Genomic DNA, 22,981 nt, shown 5'->3' with positions numbered 1-22,981 from the left:
GTCCGGCTGCCATCCCCGAGGAGCCGCTCCAGAGACCGTGAGTGACCCGCGCCCGGGGGCTGGGGGGGGCTCCCGAAGCGCTTGGGTGACATCCTCCCCTGCCCCGGGGGGGCCGCCCCGCCGGGCCGCCGCTGACAGCCGGAGAGGCGGCCGGCAGTCCCCGGGGGAACCAGTCCCGGGCTGCTTCCCGGTCCCTGGCAGGAGGCTGTTCCGGGGCCGTGCCTAGCAGTGCCGCCTGCTCTCTGGTTAAGTTTAAGGGAGCAGTAACTTTCCGGGCAGGCACGGGTAGGGAACGGGAGGTACTAGAGCGCTGCCTGGGTTCCACGGGCTGGTTCGAGGCAGGAAATCCATATTTTCAGCTAATCCACTGCTGGGAGAAACGCAAACACCCCTGAGCATCACTTAAAGCGCTGAGCCTCGTAAAGTCTGAGCTCTGGTGCGTCTGAGAGGAGTTGGTGTGGATGTCTGTTTAGGACAAGCTGCATTTAAACTCTCGTGCTGTGGGTTGCTGTGCAGAGACCCAAGGGAAATTCCTTTAAATGTCTCTGGGGGTATTTAAAAAATGAGTAGATGTGGCACTTAGGGACATGGTTTAGTGGGCACGGTGGTGTTGGGTTTATGGTTGGAGTTGATGATCTTAGAGGCCTTTTCTAACCTTAATGATTCTGTGATTCTCTTTTAGCCCTAAATGCCTTACAGCTGTTGGATATTTGGGGTTCTCGGGGCATTAGTGGAGGACAGGCCCGAGGAGCTGTTCAGTGCCACAGTGCTGCCCCTCACGTTTCCATCTTCTAAAAATAACTTTTATTGAGCAGGTGAAAAGACACTAAGATTTTCACAGGTTAAATACATGAGTCACACTGTTGGTTTTTTTCTCCAGCTACTGGGGAGACAGGAGAAGCAGAAGGGTTGAGGAGCAGGTAACTTCTAAATTGGCAGCTTCACCACGTTTTGGCGGAGGATGCCAAGCAGTGAAGCTGGGCTCTAGGCCACCTGCTCCCACAGTACGTTCTGATAGGGATGCCAACTAAATTATCCTGGTTGATACTGTTTCGAGAGTGTTGTCTCAAACAATCTCAATGCATTTTCGCACTCTTGGGGCATAATAGGTGAAAAAATTAATCTTCTTCATGAGCAGCTTGTTTTTAGATGCCTTACTGGTCTGCAGGGACTAATTGCACTGTTAGGTGCATTTTTTGTGCTAGTGCCTTGTGTGACGTGGAGGATAGATGGCCATCTATTTCTAGTCTTTCCCATATGTAGTTGAAAAAAATCTGTCTAAAAAGTTACTGATGAGATAAATCATGATATTTCAAGAGAAAGACCTGAAAATTATTTGTGATGCTTGCTGAGGGATGTTATGCTTGCTTTGGGATTTTGAATTTAGGCCTACTCTACTCCAAACACTAAAAAAATAGGGTTGTAATTGTCCTTGTTGACTTTGCTTTGTGTTTAAAAATAGGCTGTATGTTTTCAGAAAGCTGATGGTATTGCATGTGCCCAGGAGCGATACAAATTCAATAACAGCACTAAGCTTCATAAAAGCCTATAAAAGGATATTGTGGCAGTCTTTGCTTCAGTTTCCTAAACTTCTAGAGAAATATGAGGTGGCATCTTGGGTGCAATTCACAATACTGTCTGCATTTAGTTTTTTTCTTGTAGTGGACTGGAAAGGAAAATTCCACTGTGTTCTCCCTGTGTTTGGGAGAGGTGTTCATCTTCATTGTGGTTCTGTACAAGCAGCACTTAAATGTTTTGTAGTCCTGCATGGTAACCTCCTCTGTACTGTTTTAAAAGGATGCAAGCTTACCTGCCAGTAATGCGAGAATAAATGAACTGGTGAATGTCATAGCATAAATGCTACTGGTTTGCTCTTTAATTGTTTCATTAGATATCTCTTTGACATTGTCCATTAGGTCAAAGTTGTCCTGTTGCCTAAATTAGATGAGTGAGGAGCTGTCGTTCCTCAACTTGCACAGTAATCTCATCGTCACAGGTGATATTGGACATTTTTTGTTAGACTTTTTTGCAACAGTAAAAATAAAACTAACTATTCACCTCTACTTTTTTCTCCCCAAATAAGCTACCTTCGTTTACAATAACACAATGATACCTCTACATGATTAAAAATAGTAATAATAAAAAAAAATCTTTCCTGTTGGAGTAGGCAAAACTTGCCTTTTACATATTTTTGGTAGAAACTGAGCATTCTTTATCAGGTTAGTGAATGAGCCCTACTAAGCTGTCTGTCTCCTGCTATGAAATGTTTTAAGATCACAGAGGTTGGGATAGGGGAGACTTAATTATTTGCACAACATGTATTTGAAGTTTTTCTTCACTTTATTGTAAGACAATGACTTCTGAACTCTCGATAAAACTGATATCCTGGCTTTACTTTTTTAATTAAAATATTAATTGAATTCAAGCTTTTACCAAGAAGGTAAGAGCTTTTAATGTTTTGAATGATTTTAATCAGCAATAATCATGTGTTCTGCTTTTATTATGCATTACAGTCAGATGTCAGTTTCTGGCCCACTCTCTTATCTCTTGCTGGGTTTTTGTTTGGTTTTTTTTTCTTCTGTGAAAACCTACATTGAGCTCTCTGTCATCATATTGCTTCTGTAAGCTTCTGGTGAGCCACCTTATTTTCTTCCATATCTATTTTTAGCTTTTTCAGACCCTTAACATTTTGGTTGGAGTTGAGTGTTTTGTTTTGGATTACAAAGCTCCCACTAACTTAAAATTTGATTAGTATGATGTAAAAATTCAGAGTTTATTAGTGAAACTAAAAAGCAGACAGGCTATCACATGATATTCTATATTTTAGGTTTTATTCATTTTTACTTCTTATCAGTGAGCTGAGAGAATGGCTTTCTAATGTTTCTTCTGGAAAAATACTTAGCTTTGATTTGACTAATCCAAAGGTGGATTCTTCACCTTTTCTCTTGTCAATTTGTTCTAATAGTTAACTTTTGTAATTGCTTTTAATTATGTCTTATTTTGGTTTTTTTTTCCTTACATTTGATTCTAACAAATCAGTTTCCTTTACAGCAAAAGGTGCTGCAAGAGCCAAAGTGCTCTCCAGCGATATTTTTTTTTCTATACTAATGAATTTTTGGGCATTTTTTTGTTTGAAGCTGTGGTCTCAGATTGGTTTAATCGGTGCTGTATGTACAGGTATCGTGAATTTATTGCTTAGCTGAAGACCACATGAACTCGTGGTTCCTAGATGGTTTTTTGGTGTTACCATTTCTAGGGTGTGTTGTAGACCTCGTCTAGTTAATTTAACTCTCCATCATTGTCTGTGTTACTACACGTTGTTTGAAGTGTCCACCGTGTTTGGCCTTAGTTTATTTCTTGCTTCGCTCATGTTTCAGCACGTTATTAATAGAATCTTTTTTGAGTTTCCCATTACTTTTCTCAAGATTAATGTCAAGCCGTTTGGCTCGGCCCTTTTTCTTGATGCTGGTTCAGCTTTCGAGGTTCTGTACTCTTTTCACATATCCTTAATTCCAAGGCCTAAGAAAAATTAGCATCACTGAGCTGTGTCTCTTTGTAGCCAGCTCATCAGGACTCTAGAGTGCAAAATTATCTGGCTTGCTGGTTTTCTTATATTGTTTATTAATCTTCCTGGCTGGAGACTGTAGAAGCATGCAGAAGATTTAACTCCTCTGCACATGAGATTAAGCTTTCCTGTAGGTAACTGCTGCTTCCAGTATCTCCTGCCTTCTGTTATTCAGCAAGCTGAAGTGACCTTACACTTGGGGCTTGCTGCTGCAGCTCTCTCTAAGAAATGTGTGATGCTGTTGTTTTCCTCCTGGGTATGCTCATCAGCAGTTTCCTGAGGACTTCATCATACTTCTGAATAGAGCTGCTTTTTTTTATTTATTAATAAAAAAAATGATGTGTGCTGTCTCTAGCTACTGTTCAGTTATCCTTCTCTCTCTGTAGGCACAGAAAATGTGTGTGTGCATACGATCTACTTTAAGTGTTTGTCTTCCACCTTTTTTTTTTCTTCAAAGGCTGATTTTAAGGAAGTTGAATAACCAAATGTCAGATGAAAGATGTGGTACAGCACACTCAGTTGAATGTTTGTTCTTCTTTCCCTTTGGATAGTAATTGATAATGTCTTCACCTCTAGTTTCTGTTAGTTTAAATGGTAATTTGTTACTTATATGCATGGCTTCTAAGTTTTCACATTATTTTTTCTCAATCAGTCCTTTTTTAATTCTTTAAGTTACTTATTTCAGTGAGGTGGTAGGTTCAGTGTTAGGTGAGCTCTCTTCTTTACAGGAATCTGCCAAAGACATTGATCTGTACTAGTCTGAGTAGCATTAAACACTCTTGCCTGCCTTGCTCGGGGCTGTGTTGTGTGTCAATAATAAAGAACTTTATTCTGAAAGCAGTGTCATTCGGCAATATTGTTAATGTGTTTTGTATCTGAAGTAGTGAGCTTATGGGCAAGTTCAGATGTGCCTGTTCTGTTCTTGCCCTGATTGTGTGCTGGAAATGGTGCTCGTAAGAGATGTGGGCAGTGCTAGGTAAAATGGTCATAAAAGTTGAAATTATTTGTTCATGTTTTTAGGTGTCACTTCACATCAGCAGTGCTTAAGTTGTGGAATCGGTTGGACATTTTAGGAGGTACTTGCTGTCTTGTTAGTGGTGATCTGAAAGTGCTGTTAAAGACTACGTGGTGCTTTTTGAAGACGGAGAAAAAGGCATTATATAGCCTGGTCCAGTTCAGACTGGCTGCTCATATTCTGCCAGTGGCTTAAGAACACAAGCCAAAGAGGAAATCCTCTTTGAGGAATGCTGCTGCTTACCTAAACAAAATGCTACCAAATTATAGTGGAAAATATTGTTTTGTTCAGAACTTAAACTTTTAAAAAAGAAAAGTATTTCTAGGGTCAGATCAGAGGATCCTTGGGAGAAAAACTGAAATCTTGGGAGCAAACACTTTCTCAACTCCCCACTTCCAACCTGATGGAAGAAAAATGACAGGGGTACTTGCAAAGAATTAATTTTTTGGAAACTGTACTATTATTTGAGCTAAAGCTCTTAAGTATTACAGATTAATTCTTTAAAATTTTTGTCTAACAATGTGTTTTGAGTTAGCTTAACTGAATGTGCTTATTGACCACTTGCTGTTGGCCCTTAATGTTAATGCATTAACTATATTAATGTAACTCAAGGCTGTTCACATCATTTTCCAACTTCTAGTTCAGAAACACTGTTTTGCTATTTGATGGTCTTGCTTTTTTTTTTTTTTTTTTTTTTTCCCCCAAGACAGAAAGTTAAATGCTAAAAATACAGATGATCAATTTTCACTTGGAAAACCAAAGGGAAGGTTCTCTGTGAATGTGAGTGAAGGTGCGGGTACCTCCTTAACAGACCCAGCAGAGGCACCTTTGGGTGTGCAGTTTAGTTCCAGTTTTGCAGCTAGTTAATTATTTGAAAGTAACATCTGCCTTAACAGAAGTGATTCTGTGTCAGTAAAGAGTAGGAGGCACTGCATGCAATGAAATAAAACTTCATAGCCATAGTTGTGAATCTCTCTTCAGTCTCCTTTTTTCTATCCCTTTGTTGGGAGTGGAGCAGGGAAGAAGCTTCTGTTCCAGGGTCAGCCATAAAGGGTTGTAGGAGCTTATGTCATATTGAAGTGAATGTAAAACAAACTTTGCAGAATAGAAGCTTTTCATATTGCGTTCTATATTGTTTACAGAATAGCATTCTTTGATTCTGTGAATTTTATTCTCTTCATTTTACACTTATTTGCTGTGAGTTGACTAAATTTGGCCTTTCCTGGACTATGCCAAGTGTTACTATAGGGGTATTACCTTGATGGGCATAGATTGTGCATAGAGCTTTGATAGTTTTATAATTACAAAACCATTTGGAAGAATGTGGCATATGATAGGATTGCCTTGACATCCTTTCCAGTTCAGATATGAAACGGTCCATTTAGTAGAACTCTTAAGTTTCAAGAACTTGACAGACAAAAAAAGTCTAAGGTGATGTGTGAGAGGGAGCCCTTTTTAAAAGTGATATTTTTAGCTCTGTTCTTGTGGCTTATTTTTCCCCAACCTTTTTCTCTCTATCGGTTTCTTTATTTCAGCTTTGTTCTAGGTGTGTTCCACTTCTTCCTTCCTTTCCCTTTACGCCTTTTCATTCTTCAGTTTTGTTTCCCAGATATTTTCTCAATGAAAGTTAATGGCATTAATATGATCTTCCCTGTTAAGTGGTTCATTCATTTTCTAAGTTTGTATCTTTCCCTTTACTTGTGTGCCTGCACGCTCTCAGCAGCAGTTAGTGTATGAAGTCCTTGGACTACAGGTAGTTGATATACAGATGTTTATATAGTGATCAGAAGAGTGCATCTTTTTCTTGTATGTTCATTAGACACTACTCTAGCAAGAGTGTTTAAATGGTCACTGCTCACTTTTGAAGTCTCATCTCAGACTCATTATCATTGTGTTCTTCTTTTAGAAAGAAAGAACTTTCAACTACCAAGAAAGATCGAGTTAATCATTGCCTAACAATATGCGAAAACATAGTTGCTCAGTCTTTAAGGTAAGACAATATCTTTAATTTATTGCATTAATATGAATAGCTACTTTGGAATGTTAGTTATTTGGAGGCTTCCTGGTAATTACTGAGTTTTAATGCTCAACTTCTGTTTAAAACTGAAATGGCACATTTTATTTATTTATTTGTTGCCAACCCAAAATCTAAGACATAATTTTGTGTAAGCATTATCCTTCTACCTCAGACACAGAAACTGAGGCACAGAGATTAAATACCTTGGTAGATGATGTAGGAAAGAGCAGGAAAACAATCTCCCTTCTCCTAATGAAGTACTTTAATCCACTGAGTGTCTTCTCTTGTATAACTGTGTATAATATATGTGTAGTTGGATTATCAAACCCAATAGCATTGATGTTTGCTTTTCAAGGTGTGCATTGTAATTTTCTAATGTTTGCTTATTTAGAAATTCTCCAGAATTTCAGAAGCTGCTGGGGATTGCTATGGAACTCTTTCTCCTCTGTAGTGAGGATGCAGAATCTGATGTCCGGATGGTTGCTGATGAATGCCTTAATAAAGTTATTAAAGTAAGAACTTTTATGTATTGTTCTACCAGATGTTACCTCTTCTTGATGCAGTGTCCAGTATGAATTCACACTGGTGTTTTTAGTTGCTTTTCTTATGTTGATAATGTCTTATAATGTAAGAAGTTAAGTAAGGTTCTTTGGTAAATTCTGTATGTGCTCTTGGGAGAGCTTTTTATGCCCAGTTCAAGATACTTGTCTCCTGTCATTCATCATTCTAATCTATTCTTCAGTTGTTCGTTATCTTTGTTTCTTCCAGCTAAGCAAAACAAGAATATGGGTTTTTCTAAAATCTAGTTGTATGGGAGGAATAATCTATTATTGTTCTGTAAACATGAAGATACTTGACACGAAGAAAGGTAAAAATATTATTAAAAAGCTGACTGAAAGATGTAATAGCTTTTTGTTCCAAACCAGTTGTATGCTGTCATTCAGGTGGTGTGATTTGCTGAGAATTGGAGGAGGAGCTTTTAGGCAATAATTAGGATAAATATAGTGTTCCAGAGATTGTTTATTGCCCTACTGCGATTCAGAATGAAAGGAGAACAGCAGGCTGGCATTCATATGAGGTCAGGCAAGGTCTAAGTCTTGATTAAAAATATCTTAAAATGTGAGTAATTGCTATGAGCTGCTGCTTCCAGGACAGGTTTATCTTCACTTGCTCTTTCTTTTTTTCCCCCTTTTTTTCTCCTGTTTTCTGAAATACTTAACTTTTCAATCAATGTAATGTACCTGCATAAATAATCTAGTTGATGCAAAGTTTAAGTGCTTTAAAAATATGCAGATAATAATTTTCTTCAGCATGAAGGGCTGTGTAGAAGCAAACAAACAAAACATCCCTATTTCTTTAAGGGTTTATCTTTTACATTGCAGCACTTTGTTCTATTCATTCTGATTTAAATGTTTTTCCATTTTCAGGAGTTTAGCACTCTATGAAATGCATACACCATTATGTAATTTAATTTGCTTTAAAAGGTGCTCTGCAACAGTTCTAAAGAATGCAGACGTACTTCCTTCTTTATGCCAAACTCTTCTATAGGCTTGGTATAAAACTGACCTCTCTAATTCACTGATCTATTTATGTTGTTGCTTTCTGGCATGTTTCAAGGTAACTTGAAATTTTTATTTATTTTTTTTTTCCCCCAAAATCTTTGTATGGTAGTTTGTTTTGTTTTAAAGCTTAAAGTTGTTTTACATGATGGAGTTTTCTACCAGTCATTAAGCTTGCCAGCTGGTCACAGCTATGAATATCACAGTTGTGGTATGCGAGCTCCATGTATGTATCAGACTGTTATCAAAGCTGGGCATAGTTTGTATTCTGTGTTTTACACTGTGTGGAAACAACATAGTCTTTGGGCAGATGCTCTCTTGTGTATAAATACAGGGACAAAAAGATGGGCAGTTTATTTTTGGTCATGCAAGTAGCAGTGATGCTTGTGATGAGTGGAACAGAGGGGTTGGGCCCCTAAGGTTGCATATTAGTCAACAGTCATCTTTTTTAATACCTCAGGAATTTTAGAGACTAGTTCTTTTGCTAAAAGATGCCTTATATTTTCTTTCTTTAAATAGAATAATATAGAAGTAAGCATTGCTTCTGTGACTGTGTGTCTGTCTGGACTTTGTGCTGATAGTGTAATTAAATGCTAACACTTCTGTGCAGACAGGGCTGTAAACTGGAACAGCAAATAAGTTTAGATAAACACTGTAGGTTATCTGTAAGCATCATTGCACTTACCTGTCAGAACCTCACAGACAGCATAAGTGGCTCCAAGTTTTAGTAGCTTTGGTGATACTTATATGTAAAAGAAAAAATACCAAGTTGGGAGTTACCAGGTTTCCTTGGGTAAAACTGAGGCTGTCTTGTTTCTGAAGCCAGTGAATGATGTTGTAGTAATCTCTCTACTAATGATACTGGTGGGACTTTTCACACAGATTGGAGCACAGTTGGTCTCAGTAATTGGGATTTATTATTTGTGGTAATTTAGAGTTGACTATGCTTACAGTTTTTTTTCTGATTGGGATGACTTTTTAGATTCTAGCCTGCTAAAAATACAGGTATACACTAGTAAAAAGAGTTGTTCCAGTTGAGCGCGTTGTAAGGACAACTTACCCTTGAACCCCAATAGTAGCTGGTGCCTTTTTATGTTACTTGATAGTCTTATATACAGGGCAGTGAACATTCCATAAAAACTGTTTTATGAAGTGAGATTTATCCCTAACTACTTTCATCTGGGCACCTGCAGTTAATTGTTGGGGTGTTTATGACAATGTAATGATACAAGCCAGGTAAGAGTTTTGTGGGGAAGGTAGTGCCGTTTTATTATGACTGGTATAATTGAGGGGAATGAAGTTTTGGGGCATACAACTTCAGACTGTGGGAGTCATGCTCTGGAGGAGCCACAGGCACTTCACTGACAATGCTTAAGCAGTTGTGGCCTCTACATCAGCATTTACCATGTAAGATTTTGTAGTTATAATGAGTAATCCCATGAAGATGTGAGCTTAATGGTTGGTGGTCAAGAAAGCAGGTAGAAAATTAGAAATTATTAAATTATTGGGCAAGGAATAAAGAAGGAAATACTAAACATTACAACACTGTATAAATCCACAATGTAGACACTTGAACATTTTATGAAGCTCTCATTTCATCTGAGGAAGTGGTGGTGGAAATGTTCATAAATAGTAGTATGCACAAGGAAAAAAATGGAAAAGAAAGGGTTAATCATATGTGTACAAAATATTCTGTAGGAAGAGATTCTTTGTAGCAGAACTATTTTCATATTTTTTTCTTCTCTGCAATTTTAAAGATGGAGGAAGAATGATCAAGTTGAGGTGAACAGAAAATTACTGCTTCTTGGTGCTTCCTTGCATTTCACATACCCTTGTTCTTAGCCAAACTGCATATTCAAACTACAATGTACTCTCTGTCGCAGTATGCTTGATGAGATCCTGGGATGTGATACTTCTGGTGTCCAGAACACCTTGTGGTAATAAAGGGATGCAGAAAATAGGCTGATTAATGAAAGAAGAGTTTTTCAAGGGCTGTTAAAGGTAATGGTACAAATACAGCCTCAGCTGAGAAATAGTAGGAGACTACTTGACGGTGGGGATGTATAGCAGGGCATACCTCTCACTGCTTGTGAATGCTATTTGTGTGGTTTAATATTCTGTTCATGAGGATCTATTGCTGGTGATTGCCAGAAAGCCCATTAGGTTGGCTCTGCGTGTACTGTGATCCCATATGGCCTTTTGAGGTAGAATGAGTAGAACTGTCAATATTAACTGTGAGTAACTGTTAGTTTGTGGAATTTTTCTGTGTTTTTGTTTTGTGTTTGTGTGAAAGGTAAAGGTATCTCTTCAGTATTTATCACTTTCCTGGCTATACATCAAATATAGGGGCAGTTAGATAGTTTTGTGGCTTTTTTTGAAGCTATTTTATTGCAAGTGTAACATGATTCCTGTAAAGTGCCTTCCCTCTGACACAGTACATTCTCAATGCATTTTATTGCAGGCTTTGATGGATTCCAATCTTCCTAGGTTACAATTAGAACTGTATAAAGAGATTAAAAAGGTGAGTTTCTTACTTTCAAGTCCTTTTGAAATATGGTATTTAGAAAATGTTTTAACATATTGCAGTGTGGCATTAGTGTGAATAAATAGTGTATGTCTTTTAAGGTAAAGGTCAGAGCTTCACTTTGGAAGGATCTGTGACTGTTTAATGTATTATTCTACCCAGTTTCTCTCTGTTGGCCTCATTGTTTAGATTTAACCAGTCCTGAAAGCTTATCTGGCAGAAAATGTGTGAGCATTTGGTGTGAACAGCAGTCTGAGTTAACCTTAGTGACTGTGCACCCAAATGAATATGCTATATTCATGGTTTGCTTCACTGACTGAACTGGAAAGAATAACTTCAAGCAAAAGGGTGTTGAAAAGTCGTGGGGGACAGTGACATTCTTAATTTAACATTATTTATTGGAAGAATCATTTGATCAAGACCGGAACTGACCCAATACAAGTTTTAATTACTTTGTTTTGTGAATGTGTGATGTGTCCTTACAGCTTCTGTAAGAATCATAGGTAAAAATACTGAAGCATCTCTTTACACCAAAAATCACAATTTAATTATATCCACGGGAAGAATTTTAGTAATAGCCTTTTTTAAGTATATGACTACAAAATAAAAATGCTGCATTCGGGATAGTATCACTGAAATAATGTCTCTTGCATCTATAAGCATATAGTGAGGTTTGTATAGAGAGAAAAGATAGGTGTTATTTGTCAGACAATAATGCTATTGCTTTTTGTTACATTTCTTTGGGAATGCTAGAACCCTACAAAAGAAAATAAATAACAAAAGCAATGTGGATAGCTTTTCTTCTGTCAGATGTAGACTACTTGTAGGTCCTGTATGAATATCTTACTGTATTTTACCTTCATTTCATGCAAAATTTTTGAGAGTGTAGAAATAGATGTCTAGCTAGAAAACAGCCAACATAACTGAAAATCACTCTGAAGGTTCTGCATGTTATGACCAGGTGCAGAAGCAAGTATTTTGTTGTTCAGATGGCCTGTGCTTCTTGCACAGTCGCTCTCAGATTCATGGCAGAGCCAAGAGAGAGGCATAGCAGGCATAACAGAAGCACCCAGGAGACTGAATTTTGGTTGTACATCAGTTGGATCCCTTTAGGAGTCATGCCAGCATCTGTTGTTTGACTTTCAACCTAAAAAATGCACGTTTTGTAATTCAGATGCAAGATTTTATTACTTGTCATGCTAACAAGACTGTGAGCCTTTGATGTACTAGCTAAAGAAAATAAGAAAGATATGACAGTTCCTAAACACCACAGCTCTGTCTTCAGAGGGACTTGTTATGAGAAGCATTTTGGTTTGAACTACGCTAGGTACACAGTTTCTTCTAGACACCTATTGACTTCCATAATTTTCTGTATTTCCCACTAAGGAGCTTTTCTATATCCTTAGACACTGGGTCTAAAGGCATTCTGGCTCAAGTCAGGTGCACAACTAAAGGTGTCAGCACAGACAAATAGATACTAAACTTTAGCATGCAAGCCATTATGAAGTGATACAGATCCATACATGGATTTTTTTCTTTTCCTGGTGTGCTCAGGAGCTGAACATTATTTGTTTGCATATCTCCACTGCTGTCAGTTTTATGCTGCATTTGTATCTCTGCAAGTGTTCCAGTGATTTTTTAGACCCTCATATCATCAGTGTTTCTTTGTTGCTTGATGACTTTCTCTGTGGTATTTTAAGCTGATTTCAGCAGAGTGGAGATCTCAGAGATTTCCTTCTTTTCTTGGTGTTCCTTATTATTCATTTTGGGTCACTTGGAAAATTCCTAATGCCAGCTAGAAAAATGAAGGCAGTTGTGGAGCTGACTTGACTTCCCTTTGGCTAAAGGAAATTTACAGCTTCCAGGCACCTTACATTTTTATCTGTTTAAGTGAAATGATATAAAACTGTGTACTATTGTGTATTATAGGTATTTTTTAGGAAATGGTTTTGCTTGATGAAATGTTACAATTATATACTCTTATCTAGAATGGTGCTTCCAGAAGTCTACGTGCTGCACTCTGGAGATTTGCTGAGCTTGCCCATCTAGTTCGACCTCAAAAATGCAGGTAAATGCATCCTAGTAATGAACTCCCCAAAGAGCATTTAACAAAATATAGATGTTAATAAAATGTTACTGTTATCAAGTTTTAAATATATAACTGGGAGATTGGAGGAATTCCTATCACATTTTTCTCTCTGAAGTAGCTTTGTTTGATTAGCTGTTTTTCTTTCAGTGTGTTTTAGTTCTGTGCTGTACATGACTCCAGGTGAAGAGGGGGGAAAAAATTGTGAAGAAAATGACTTGTATTTTTTTTATAAGTGTATTCTTCTTTTTAGTTCTATCTTACTGTCTGCAAATTGTATTCAGAAGACTGTTGTCTTTTCAACATTCTGTGTAGCTAACAGATAACTTTATGATTTAGTAATGCCACAGGATTTGAATATGAATTTAAAATGTTTAGATGAGTACAGTTCTGATCTCAAATTAGTTTTTCTCCTTTGCCATACTTAGGCCGTACTTAGTGAACCTTTTGCCCTGTCTAACACGAATAAGCAAGAGACCTGAAGAATCGGTACAAGAGACACTAGCTGCAGCAATACCAAAAATCATGGCAGCGTTTGGCAATTTTGCAAACGACAATGAAATTAAGGTATCTCTCTTTGACCTATTAGTGCTCCCTGTTATATCTCCAAACACAGTAAGCCATCAGCATTATCAATCAGATAGAGTTACAGAAAGAAGAGTTACAGCTGCATGTCTGAATTAAGGCAAGAGTTGCTCTTGCTTGATATACATTAAGCAATGCTTTGAATGAATGAAAAATACATTTGCTGACTTTTTGATTCACTTCTGTCTCCTTTCTCATAAAAAATTGAGATATCTTTGTTTTTAGGTTTTATTGAAGGCTTTCATAGGTAATCTTAAATCCAGTTCCCCTACTATCCGTCGAACAGCGGCAGGATCAGCAGTAAGCATCTGTCAACATTCGCGAAGGATGCAGTATTTTTATGCCTGGTTATTGAATGTACTTTTAGGTAAGATTCAGGGGAAAAAAAAATCTTTTAGTTTTAAGTAACGTGACACTTTTTTCCATGTAAGATACTTTTTGTATGTGAGAGGTTTTCAGGCAAAGCAAGGGTACTTACAGGACCAGTTACACTGAAAATGCTTTCTCTATTTTGTATTAAGTTAGATGAAGATATAACTAAAGCTGTTTGTATCTCTTCGTGTGCTGTAATGCTAATTCAGTAATGTTGAAAAGAGACAGCCAAAGCTAGGGAAGCAAGTAACCTATTGGAAAATGAGGAGGTCTAAGTATCCTGGAAGAACTTGCTCAGGAGTCTGTGAGTAGTTGCATTGTTCAGCAGCTTGGTTGTTCGTGCAGCAGGTCTGAGGTGGAGGCTATGACTGCTGTTCTCTGGGTCATGAACACATATCCTGTAACCTTTTTAGGAAGTACCACCATGTAGATTCTTTGTTGAAAACCTAAATTAAATTAAAAAATTCCATTTCTGGTCTAAAAGCACACAACTTTGCGTCAGGGATTGCTTCCATATTATTTATTCAGCTGTGAAGTTTGCATGGTCTTTGGGATCTTTTGCAACTTGTGATGAGATGCTTGTCTGGATTATAGTGGAAACTTTTGCCTCAGTTGTGGTGCTGTTGAGGGGTTCTTTACTACACAGACTATATTGCAAAAGGCGAGATAAGGAAGACCAACAGACTCATAAAGCATTATCCTGTTAGACTTGCTTCTTTTAAGAATGAGTGAAAAATTAAAGTTCTATGTAGTGTCTTTCCTTGCTGTGTGTGTCTTGAAAATGGTGTATATCTGTGCACACATTGTTCTTTCCTGTCTCAAAGGTAAATGTTTTATAATGTCCTGACAATGATACTGAATTCAGAGAGGAACACTAATATAAACCCCATGAATTGATTCTGATCCCCCCTGCCCCTGCATAGAACATTGTGTTTTCTTACATGACTCATATTTGTTCTCAATGTGCTTTGGGTTTGACTCTGATTAGGAAGTAGGTATGTGGAGCAAGGTTCTCAGTACTTGAGGGAGGAGGCAAAAGTGTAAATGTCATTAGGATGGTAGCACCTGTGTGTGAGGGAATTATGTTTGGCCTTAATTAAACTGCCAAGTGGAGAGAGGAGGCAGATGATGGGAGCAAGAGAGTCTAGACCACTTGGTGAAAGCATCAGGTATTATGAAAAAGAATTTTTTTTTTTTGTCTTTTTATTGAATGCAAAGAGTTAGGGAACAGGGAAGGTGAGACAGAGTCCTCTGACCATTCTCCTACGTTGCTTAAATCATTGTCAGGAATATTAAATATGCATATTTTAAAATGCTTCTGCATTTAGAAAGCATTCTGAAGTTGCTGCTAGGTGGTGGGGTTTTTTGTTTGTTTTTTTAGAAGAAGCTATTGTATGGACTACATTAACATTTGTTTTGAAACTAACCACTGTCAGTAATTGATTTGACTGCTTCTTTTCTACCCCCAGGCTTGTTGGTTCCTGTAGAAGATGATCATCCTACTCTTTTAATTCTGGGTGTTTTACTTACACTGAGGTATCTCATACCTTTATTGCAACAACAAGTAAAGGATACCAGCCTGAAAGGCAGTTTTGGTGTAACAAGAAAAGAAACAGAGATTTCACCTTCACCAGAACAACTTATACAGGTGAAATATGAATAATAACTCTAACCTGAAGGGTACTGATTGGAAGGGAAAGAATTAAATCTTGCATATAGTATGATACAGCACTAATTTGATGTTGAATGTTCTGAATTATTTTCTCAAATTCATCTTGGTAAATGATAGTTGGTTCAGTGACTGGAATTATTGATAAATAATGTTAATGACCATAGATCCCAGAAAAATGCATCAGTGCTACTTGTTAGATGTTCCAAAAGGAGCTAAAGAACTTCATAATCATTACGGTGTTCTTTGAAGTGATTCCTCCTTTTATAACAATAAACAGAAACAACAGACTTCTACCAAAAAGGCAGTTGAATGGCTACAATTAATTGACTTTTTCCCCTTGGAAGTGTGTTGTGAACATTAGATATAGCAAATGTCAATCATCTTTAATGCATTACTGCATCTTAATATGGTATATGACAAGAAATGTAGTATGTTGTGTCCTTGCAGATTTACTCCAGTAGTTTGTTGGGTTTCAGGTTTATGAATTGACTCTGCATTATACCCAGCATCAGGACCATAATGTTGTGACTGGAGCTTTAGAATTATTACAACAGCTGTTTAGAACACCACCACCTGAACTTCTCCATGCCCTGACCGCTTCAGGTGGCATTGCACAGGTCAGTGTATCCAAAGATGAGTCTGCCAGCAGGAACCGCAGCGGGAGCATAGTGGAACTTATAGGTAAGCTATATTTTTGTTAATTTGAGTAAAAAGAGATGAACATACATCACCAGCTCTATTTCTCAGTATTAGCCAAAAGTATGAAGGGTAAAATGAAATGTATAAAGTTATGCAGACAAACTCCAGAGTATTTTTTACAGTTTCTGTTGATGGGTTTTTTTGGTTACACAGAACAAGTTAACTGTGGTGATAAATTTTTTCCTTTTTCCACATGACAAAATTAATTTTGTTCTCACCAAGCATCTGACAACTGTGATTCATAAAAATCTGATCTAATCAGAATTTATATCAACTGAGACCTCCTTACTGAATACTAAAACCAGCATGAAATTAAAGCTTGACTTAAGTTTATCCGTAACTGTTAAAATCAGCTATTGGTGTTCTTGTCAGTGAAGTGCATGTTCTTAAAATTGTCTCTTAACTGCTACTTACCTGTTTTAAAAGAATCAATCTCTTACTGGACTTCTGTACTGAACTAACGGATCATTCTAATATTGCTGCTATTAGAAGGGGATTCATTAGCCAGAAGCAACCATAGCAGTGAAATTTACAGCATATTTTTTTAAAAGCAAACTTTGAACAATTGACACAGAAAAAACAAAAAGTCGTTTGATAGTGAATGATCCAAAAAACTTGTACTTTAAATGCTACAAGTTTGCTATTTCTTCCTGGCTTTGGGTTTTGGGTTTATTCCTTCCCATTTGTGGCTATTAGAATTCCTTCATGATTTCAGCAGCTTTGTCTTTACCCTGATGTGTTACTTTCTGTGATTTGCAGCTGGAGGGGGGTCTTCATGCAGCCCTGTTCTTGCGAGAAAGCAAAAAGGTGATTATTTTCAAAACCAAATCTTTAATTGCATTCCTTTCTGATTTTTTTTTCCATTGGTGTTGCTCCCCCACTTCATTGTCTTGCTGAAATTCAGTCTTCATTCAGAGTTGCCTTTGTGTTATCAGCTGAGCTTAATCACTGTAAATCTTAAAATAATTCTGACATGATTTCTGATATTGCAATCAAGATATAAAGTTATTCAAAGCTGTATAATTCTTATTTTTGCTGTAGTTCACTGCCAAAATTATGGTGATGAATATTGATGCAGTTTTCACTTTTAAAGAGCATATCTAAATATAATGTCTCTGAACAGGGCTTTCTTCCTTTTGATGGTAATACTTAATCTTTAACTCACAAAACAATTAATCTTCCTGGGTTTGTTTGGCCTGGTTTGTTGTTTTTTTTCTTCTTTCACTAATGCACATGTATGTTTGCATGCTTTGATATGATGCTTTTTAATTTCTTTTTCTGTTCTTGATGATTAATTCTAATAATTTTGTGTCTTACTGTGTGTATTTTCATATTGTTCTTCAGTAGGTAATTCATTTAGCAGGATTTTAAATGACACAATTTGCTCTCAAGTATTCTTTTCCCAGTTGCATGTGGAAGTACTTCATATGTAGTTACACACTTACACTTTGCTTAAAACCAAGTGTGTAGAATCACGTAGATGCAGCTGTGTAACAGTTTCATCACCTGTTTTGTGTGAACAAAATGTTGCTCCTGCAGTGGAACTATGTCTGAGTGTAGTGCCGTCAGTGCAAGCATAGTAAGCAGAGAGATGTGCAATTTGGAAAAGAAAAGCTTCAAGGAAAAATAGTTTAAGACTAAATAAAATTGTACAAACTTTAAAGAACACTATAGCAACTAACTCACACTTTTTCCAAATATATCCTCCTATCTTTGTGTGCAAGGAATCTTGTAATGCATATAGAATATACCTAAATGCATTTAAGAATATACCTAAATGTGAAATAGTGATTAGAGCTGAATGAAACGGTGCTTCTGGATGCAGTGATAATTTCTAGTTCAGAAAAAAGAGTGAAAGGATGTTCTAAAAGTAGATATTGCTGCCGTTTCCAAAGGTGAGACAGAATGCAACAAATCAGAATAACAGTGCATAACACTATTAAATGAATTTAAATTTGAATTGTTAGTAGTCTTAAGTGTACATTTGAAATATTAATAATAGTGTAATATCAATTTAAAAACTTGTTTAAACACTAACCTTTCCTTCACGCAGTGGGAAAACATGTATGAGTCATCAGCTTTTATCCTTTTTTGAGATAATGATATGAAGATTTGGCAGTCTAAAACAATGGCATAAATTAATGTCAAGAAATTTGTTCATGATTAGTGCTCTGTACAGGTTTAATTTCAATTTGTGAATTGTTCATTTCCTGCTGCCCTCCACTGTAGAAAGGATGGGAAAATGAAACCTATTCCCAATTCCTACTTAAAGTTGTTCTGCAATCTACTACCATAGAGTAATAGGCTTCTGCTGTTGGCCATTAGGCTCTGCAGAGGGACCTGGACAGGCTGGATCAATGGGCTGCAACCAACTGTATGAGGTTCAACAAGGTCAAGTGCTGGGTCCTGCACTTGGGTCACAACAACCCCATGCAACACTACAGGCTTGGGGAGGAGTGGCTGGAGAGCTGCCCAGCAGAAAAGGGCCTGGGGATGTTGGTCGATAGGCAGCTGAACATGAGCCAGCAGTGTGCTCAGGTGGCCCAGAAGGCCAACAGCATCCTGGCCTGTGTCAGAAACAGTGTGGCCAGCAGGACCAGGGAAGTGATCGTCCCTCTGTACTCAGCTTTGGTGAGGCCACACCTTGAATACTGTGTCCAATTTTGGGCCCCTCACTACAAGAAGGACATTGAGTCACTGGAGTTTGTCCAGAGAAGGGCAGCAAGGCTGGTGAAGGGTCTGGAGAAGAAGTCTTGTGAGGAGTGGCAGAGGGAACTGGGGTTGTTTAGTCTGGAGAAAAGGAGGCTGAGGGGAGACCTGATTGCTGTCTGCGACTACCTGAAAGGAGGGTGTAGAGGTGGGTGTTTGTCTTTTCTCCCAGGTAACTAACTGGTGATAGAACAAGAGGCAATGTCCTTAAGTTGTGCCAGGGGAGGTACAGATTGGATGTCAGGAAATACTTCGTCACTGAAAGGGTTCTCAGGCACTGGAACGGGCTGGCTGGGGAGATGGTTGAGTCCCCATCCCTGGAGATATTGAAAAGACAGGTAGATGGGATGCTCAAAAATATGATTTAGTAGTTGGACAGGTACAGTTGGACTCCATGATCTCAGAGGTCTTTTCCTACCAGGCGATTCTATGATCCTATGAAACTTCTCTAGCTGTAATACTCCTTTGTGTGTAGGGGTGTAAAATGAGGCTGATCTACAGAAATCTGTGACCCTAACATAAGAACTCCAGTATTCTATGTCTTTTCAGTCTTACTGCTTCAAACCAACTTTGGTTTTGAACAGCTGGCCTATGTTGGTTTGTTTATGTTTCAACTTCATAAAATTATTTGCAAAAAAGACTGAAAACTCATTTTGAAATTAAAGAATGCTTCTTAACTGATTTTTTTAATGAATAATGGAAAAGTATCCTACAGCTTGTTTTATATACTCATTTAAACATACAAAAAGGCTGGTGAAGGGTCTGGAGAAGAAGTCTTGTGAGGAGTGGCAGAGGGAACTGGGGTTGTTTAGTCTGGAGAAAAGGAGGCTGAGGGGAGACCTGATTGCTGTCTGCGACTACCTGAAAGGAGGGTGTAGAGGTGGGTGTTTGTCTTTTCTCCCAGGTAACTAACTGGTGATAGAACAAGAGGCAATGTCCTTAAGTTGTGCCAGGGGAGGTACAGATTGGATGTCAGGAAATACTTTGTCACTGAAAGGGTTCTCAGGCACTGGAACGGGCTGCCTGGGGAGGTGGTTGAGTCCCCATCCCTGGAGATATTGAAAAGACAGGTAGATGGGCCTAACATACCTAATAAGTGTTTTCCAGTGTCCTCCTTCTTTCACTTACTTTTAAAGATTATTAGCTGTGGGAAGCAGAAGAATATCCTGGTTGGTTTCAGTGGAAAGGATGTAAATGTGAGAAAGAATAAAGAAAAATGTACTATCTTCCATGGTTTTGGTTGGGAACTCTCAGCAGGATTTTACTCATTCTTTCGTAGGAGTGTGTAGTTCTCAATTAATTACTGTTAGAACATACACAGAAATGTCATGGTTACTTTTCTATCTTACTTGCAAGTTTGAATAGCATAAAACTTATTTTTCAGAGGAAGACAATTCTACAGTATTACTGCTATGTATGAAAGCAGTTGTGATAGGGAAATTAATACAAAGGTCTGTTAATGCTTTTTTACCCCCTGGTAACTTAAATGAGGTGCAAAAGAATTCCCACAGAGTGATCAAAACATTAGTATCTTGCATGGTGAATCTTAGACTACCAGTGAAACCTATTCTAAATGGTAAAGCAGGCTTATATCAAAGCGTTATCATGAAACTCTCTGTCTCGCAAGTAATTTGTGAGATCTGGAAGGACGGGCTCAGTAGCTCCCTCTGCACTCTGTATCCTGTCCCATTTACAGTGCACTTGTGTCCTTGGTTGACTCCTAGGCAGTGTGCATCTGCAAGTATCTTTCTCTTTCCATTGCTTCTATTTTAAATAGATATTACTTTGTGTTAGGTTATAAATGGTTCTCATTTTTCCTATGGCAAAAGCCTCTGAAGATTTTTGCCTTAGTAGTCCCTGGATCTTAATGGCTGTTGTCCATGGTTCATCACCCTGTCCCACTTATGTTGTCTTGTGCTTCTGGTCTGTGCTGCTCTTCCCCCTAGGCATTTTCCATTCTGTTATCACTGGAGTTCCAAGCCCCACACTGCAAGTAGCCTTTGATAATTTTCATAGCCTTAAGAAGGAGATGTTATTATTCCATTACTTGTCATGCTTTAATGTCCTTCTGAGTTGAGGGTAGACATCCAGATGCCAGGTATCCAGTCCTTAATAGCAGGACATAGTTGATGAAATTAGTGGGATCTTAAACATAGTTCAGAAAAATAAACTAGAATGAATTAGGTCATAGGTAGTTTCCTGAATGGTTACACTCTTAAATAAAATAACTTAACTGTGTGTTTCCTTGTCACTGCTGTCTGTTTCTCTCCTGATCAGATAGTGAGGCACTGGGTATTCCCTTTCTTCATTCTTTTCTCTTTTCCATCTGTTGCCTGTCGTAACTTTGACAGTTTATTTGGATAAACTTTTTAAACATAGATTTCACATCTAACTGACTTCAACTGTTCAGCATTTCAAGTTGACTGTAATTTTAGGAAACTTAAAAGGTTTTTCTTTTATCACTTCTCAGGTAAAATACTTCTTGGTGAAGAAGAAGGTTTGGAAGATGATCCTGAAACCCGGTCAGATGTCAGCACTGCATCATTTGCAGGTATCTGGCTTTCCCTTTAGGACAGCAATCAACCTGTGTTACTAAACATTACAAATCCATTCTTTTATTACTCTATGTAAAATATAAAATTGATGTGTTACAGTGACTAGGAAGTGGATGGGCACTCAAAAGACAAGCTAACAAGACTGAAACCATAAATACTTCTGAGTATAAAATTTACACTTACCTGCTGCTGTGTAGGGATGGGGTCAGGAAGGCCAGGGTACAGCTGGAGCTGAACTTGGCAAGGGATGCAAAGAATAATAAGGACGACTTCTACAGATATGTCATCCTGAAAGGAAGGTCAGAGAAAGTGTACCAGCCCTGATGAGCAAGACTGGCAAACTGGTAGTAACAGGTGAGGAGAAGGCTGAGGTACTCAGCGACTTTTTTGCTTCAGTCTTCTCTGGCAACCTCTCTTCCCACACCTTTCGAGAGGATGGACTGCAGGGCAGGGACTGAGGGAGCAAAATCCTCCCCCATTATAAGAGAAGATCAAGTTTGTGACCTGAGAACTTGAATATACGTAAGTTTGAGACCTGCTGAGATGCATCTGAGTCCTGAGGGAATTGGCTGATGTGGTTGCCACGCCGTTCTCCATGATATTTGAAAAGTCATAGTAGTCAAATGAAGTTCCCAGTGACTGGAAAAAGGGAAAAGTGGCACCCATTTTCAAAAGGATAGAAAGGAAGACCCAGGGAACTACTGTCCTGTCAGCCTCACCTCTGTGCCTGGGAAGACCGTGGAACAGATCCTCCTAGAAAATATGCTAAGGCACATGGAGGACAGGGAGGTGACTTGAGACAGCCAGCATGGCATCACCAAGGGCAAGTCCTGCGTGACCAACCTCCTGGCCGCCTGTGATGGAGTGACTACATCAATGGACAAGGGAAAAGCTATGGATGTCACCAGTCTGGACTTCTGTAAGGCCTTTGACATGGTCCCCCACAACATCCTTCTCTCTAAACTGGAGAGATATGGTTTTGATGGGTGGACTATTCGGTGGATGAGGAATTGGTTGGATGGTCACATCCAGAGAGTAGTGGTCAATGGCTTAATGTCCAGATGGAGACTGATGACGAGCGGTGTTCCTCAGGTCTCTCTACCGGGACCGACACTGTTTAATGTCTTCAGTAATGACATAGTGGTATCGAGTGCACCCTCAGGAAGTTTGCTGAAGATACCAAGCTGTGTGATGTGGTTGACATGCCTGAGGGATAGGATACCATCCAGAGGAACCTGGACTAACTCGAGAAGTGGGCCCATGTGAACCTCATGAAGTTCAACAAGGCCAAGAGCAAGGTCCTGCACCTGGGTTGGGGCAATCCCTGGTATCAGTACAGGCTGGGGGATGAAGGCATTGAGAGCAACCCTATGGAGAAGGACTTGAGGGCATTAGTGGATGAAAAGCTGGACATGAACTGGCAATGTGCACTTGCAGCCCAGAAGGCCAACTGTATCCTGGGCTGCGTTAAAAGAAGGGCCAGCAGGTCAAAGGAAGTGATTCTCTCCCTCTATCTTGCCCGGGTAAGACCTCACCTGGAGTACTGTGTCCGGTTCTGGAGTCCTCAGCACAGGAAGGACATGAACCTATTGGAGCAGATCCAGAGGAGGGTTGCAAAAAAGG

At 38.6% G+C, this 22,981-nt stretch overlaps 1 protein-coding gene across 1 annotated transcript in view; it reads left to right on the top strand.

Moving 5' to 3' along the window:
* Positions 1-5: 5 nt before the first annotated feature.
* The window catches only part of HTT (huntingtin), a gene marked incomplete at both ends in the record, with an annotated part of 63,210 nt that continues 40,234 nt past the window's right edge, over positions 6-22,981 (top strand). Inside the window, 11 exons of the mRNA XM_010177256.1 lie at positions 6-37; positions 6,487-6,570; positions 6,989-7,109; positions 10,618-10,677; positions 12,669-12,748; positions 13,195-13,333; positions 13,577-13,718; positions 15,193-15,371; positions 15,872-16,076; positions 16,854-16,901; positions 21,274-21,354. Coding sequence (XP_010175558.1) covers positions 6-37; positions 6,487-6,570; positions 6,989-7,109; positions 10,618-10,677; positions 12,669-12,748; positions 13,195-13,333; positions 13,577-13,718; positions 15,193-15,371; positions 15,872-16,076; positions 16,854-16,901; positions 21,274-21,354 — 1,171 coding nt within the window. The remainder of the gene's footprint in view (positions 38-6,486; positions 6,571-6,988; positions 7,110-10,617; positions 10,678-12,668; positions 12,749-13,194; positions 13,334-13,576; positions 13,719-15,192; positions 15,372-15,871; positions 16,077-16,853; positions 16,902-21,273; positions 21,355-22,981) is intronic.

Source organism: Antrostomus carolinensis, unplaced genomic scaffold (assembly GCF_000700745.2).
Source record: "Antrostomus carolinensis isolate BGI_N321 unplaced genomic scaffold, ASM70074v2 scaffold7161, whole genome shotgun sequence".
NCBI classification, from domain to species: Eukaryota; Metazoa; Chordata; class Aves; order Caprimulgiformes; family Caprimulgidae; genus Antrostomus; species Antrostomus carolinensis.
The sequence above is the reverse complement of the archived record's forward strand: the minus strand, read 5'-3'. Positions and strand labels throughout refer to the sequence as shown.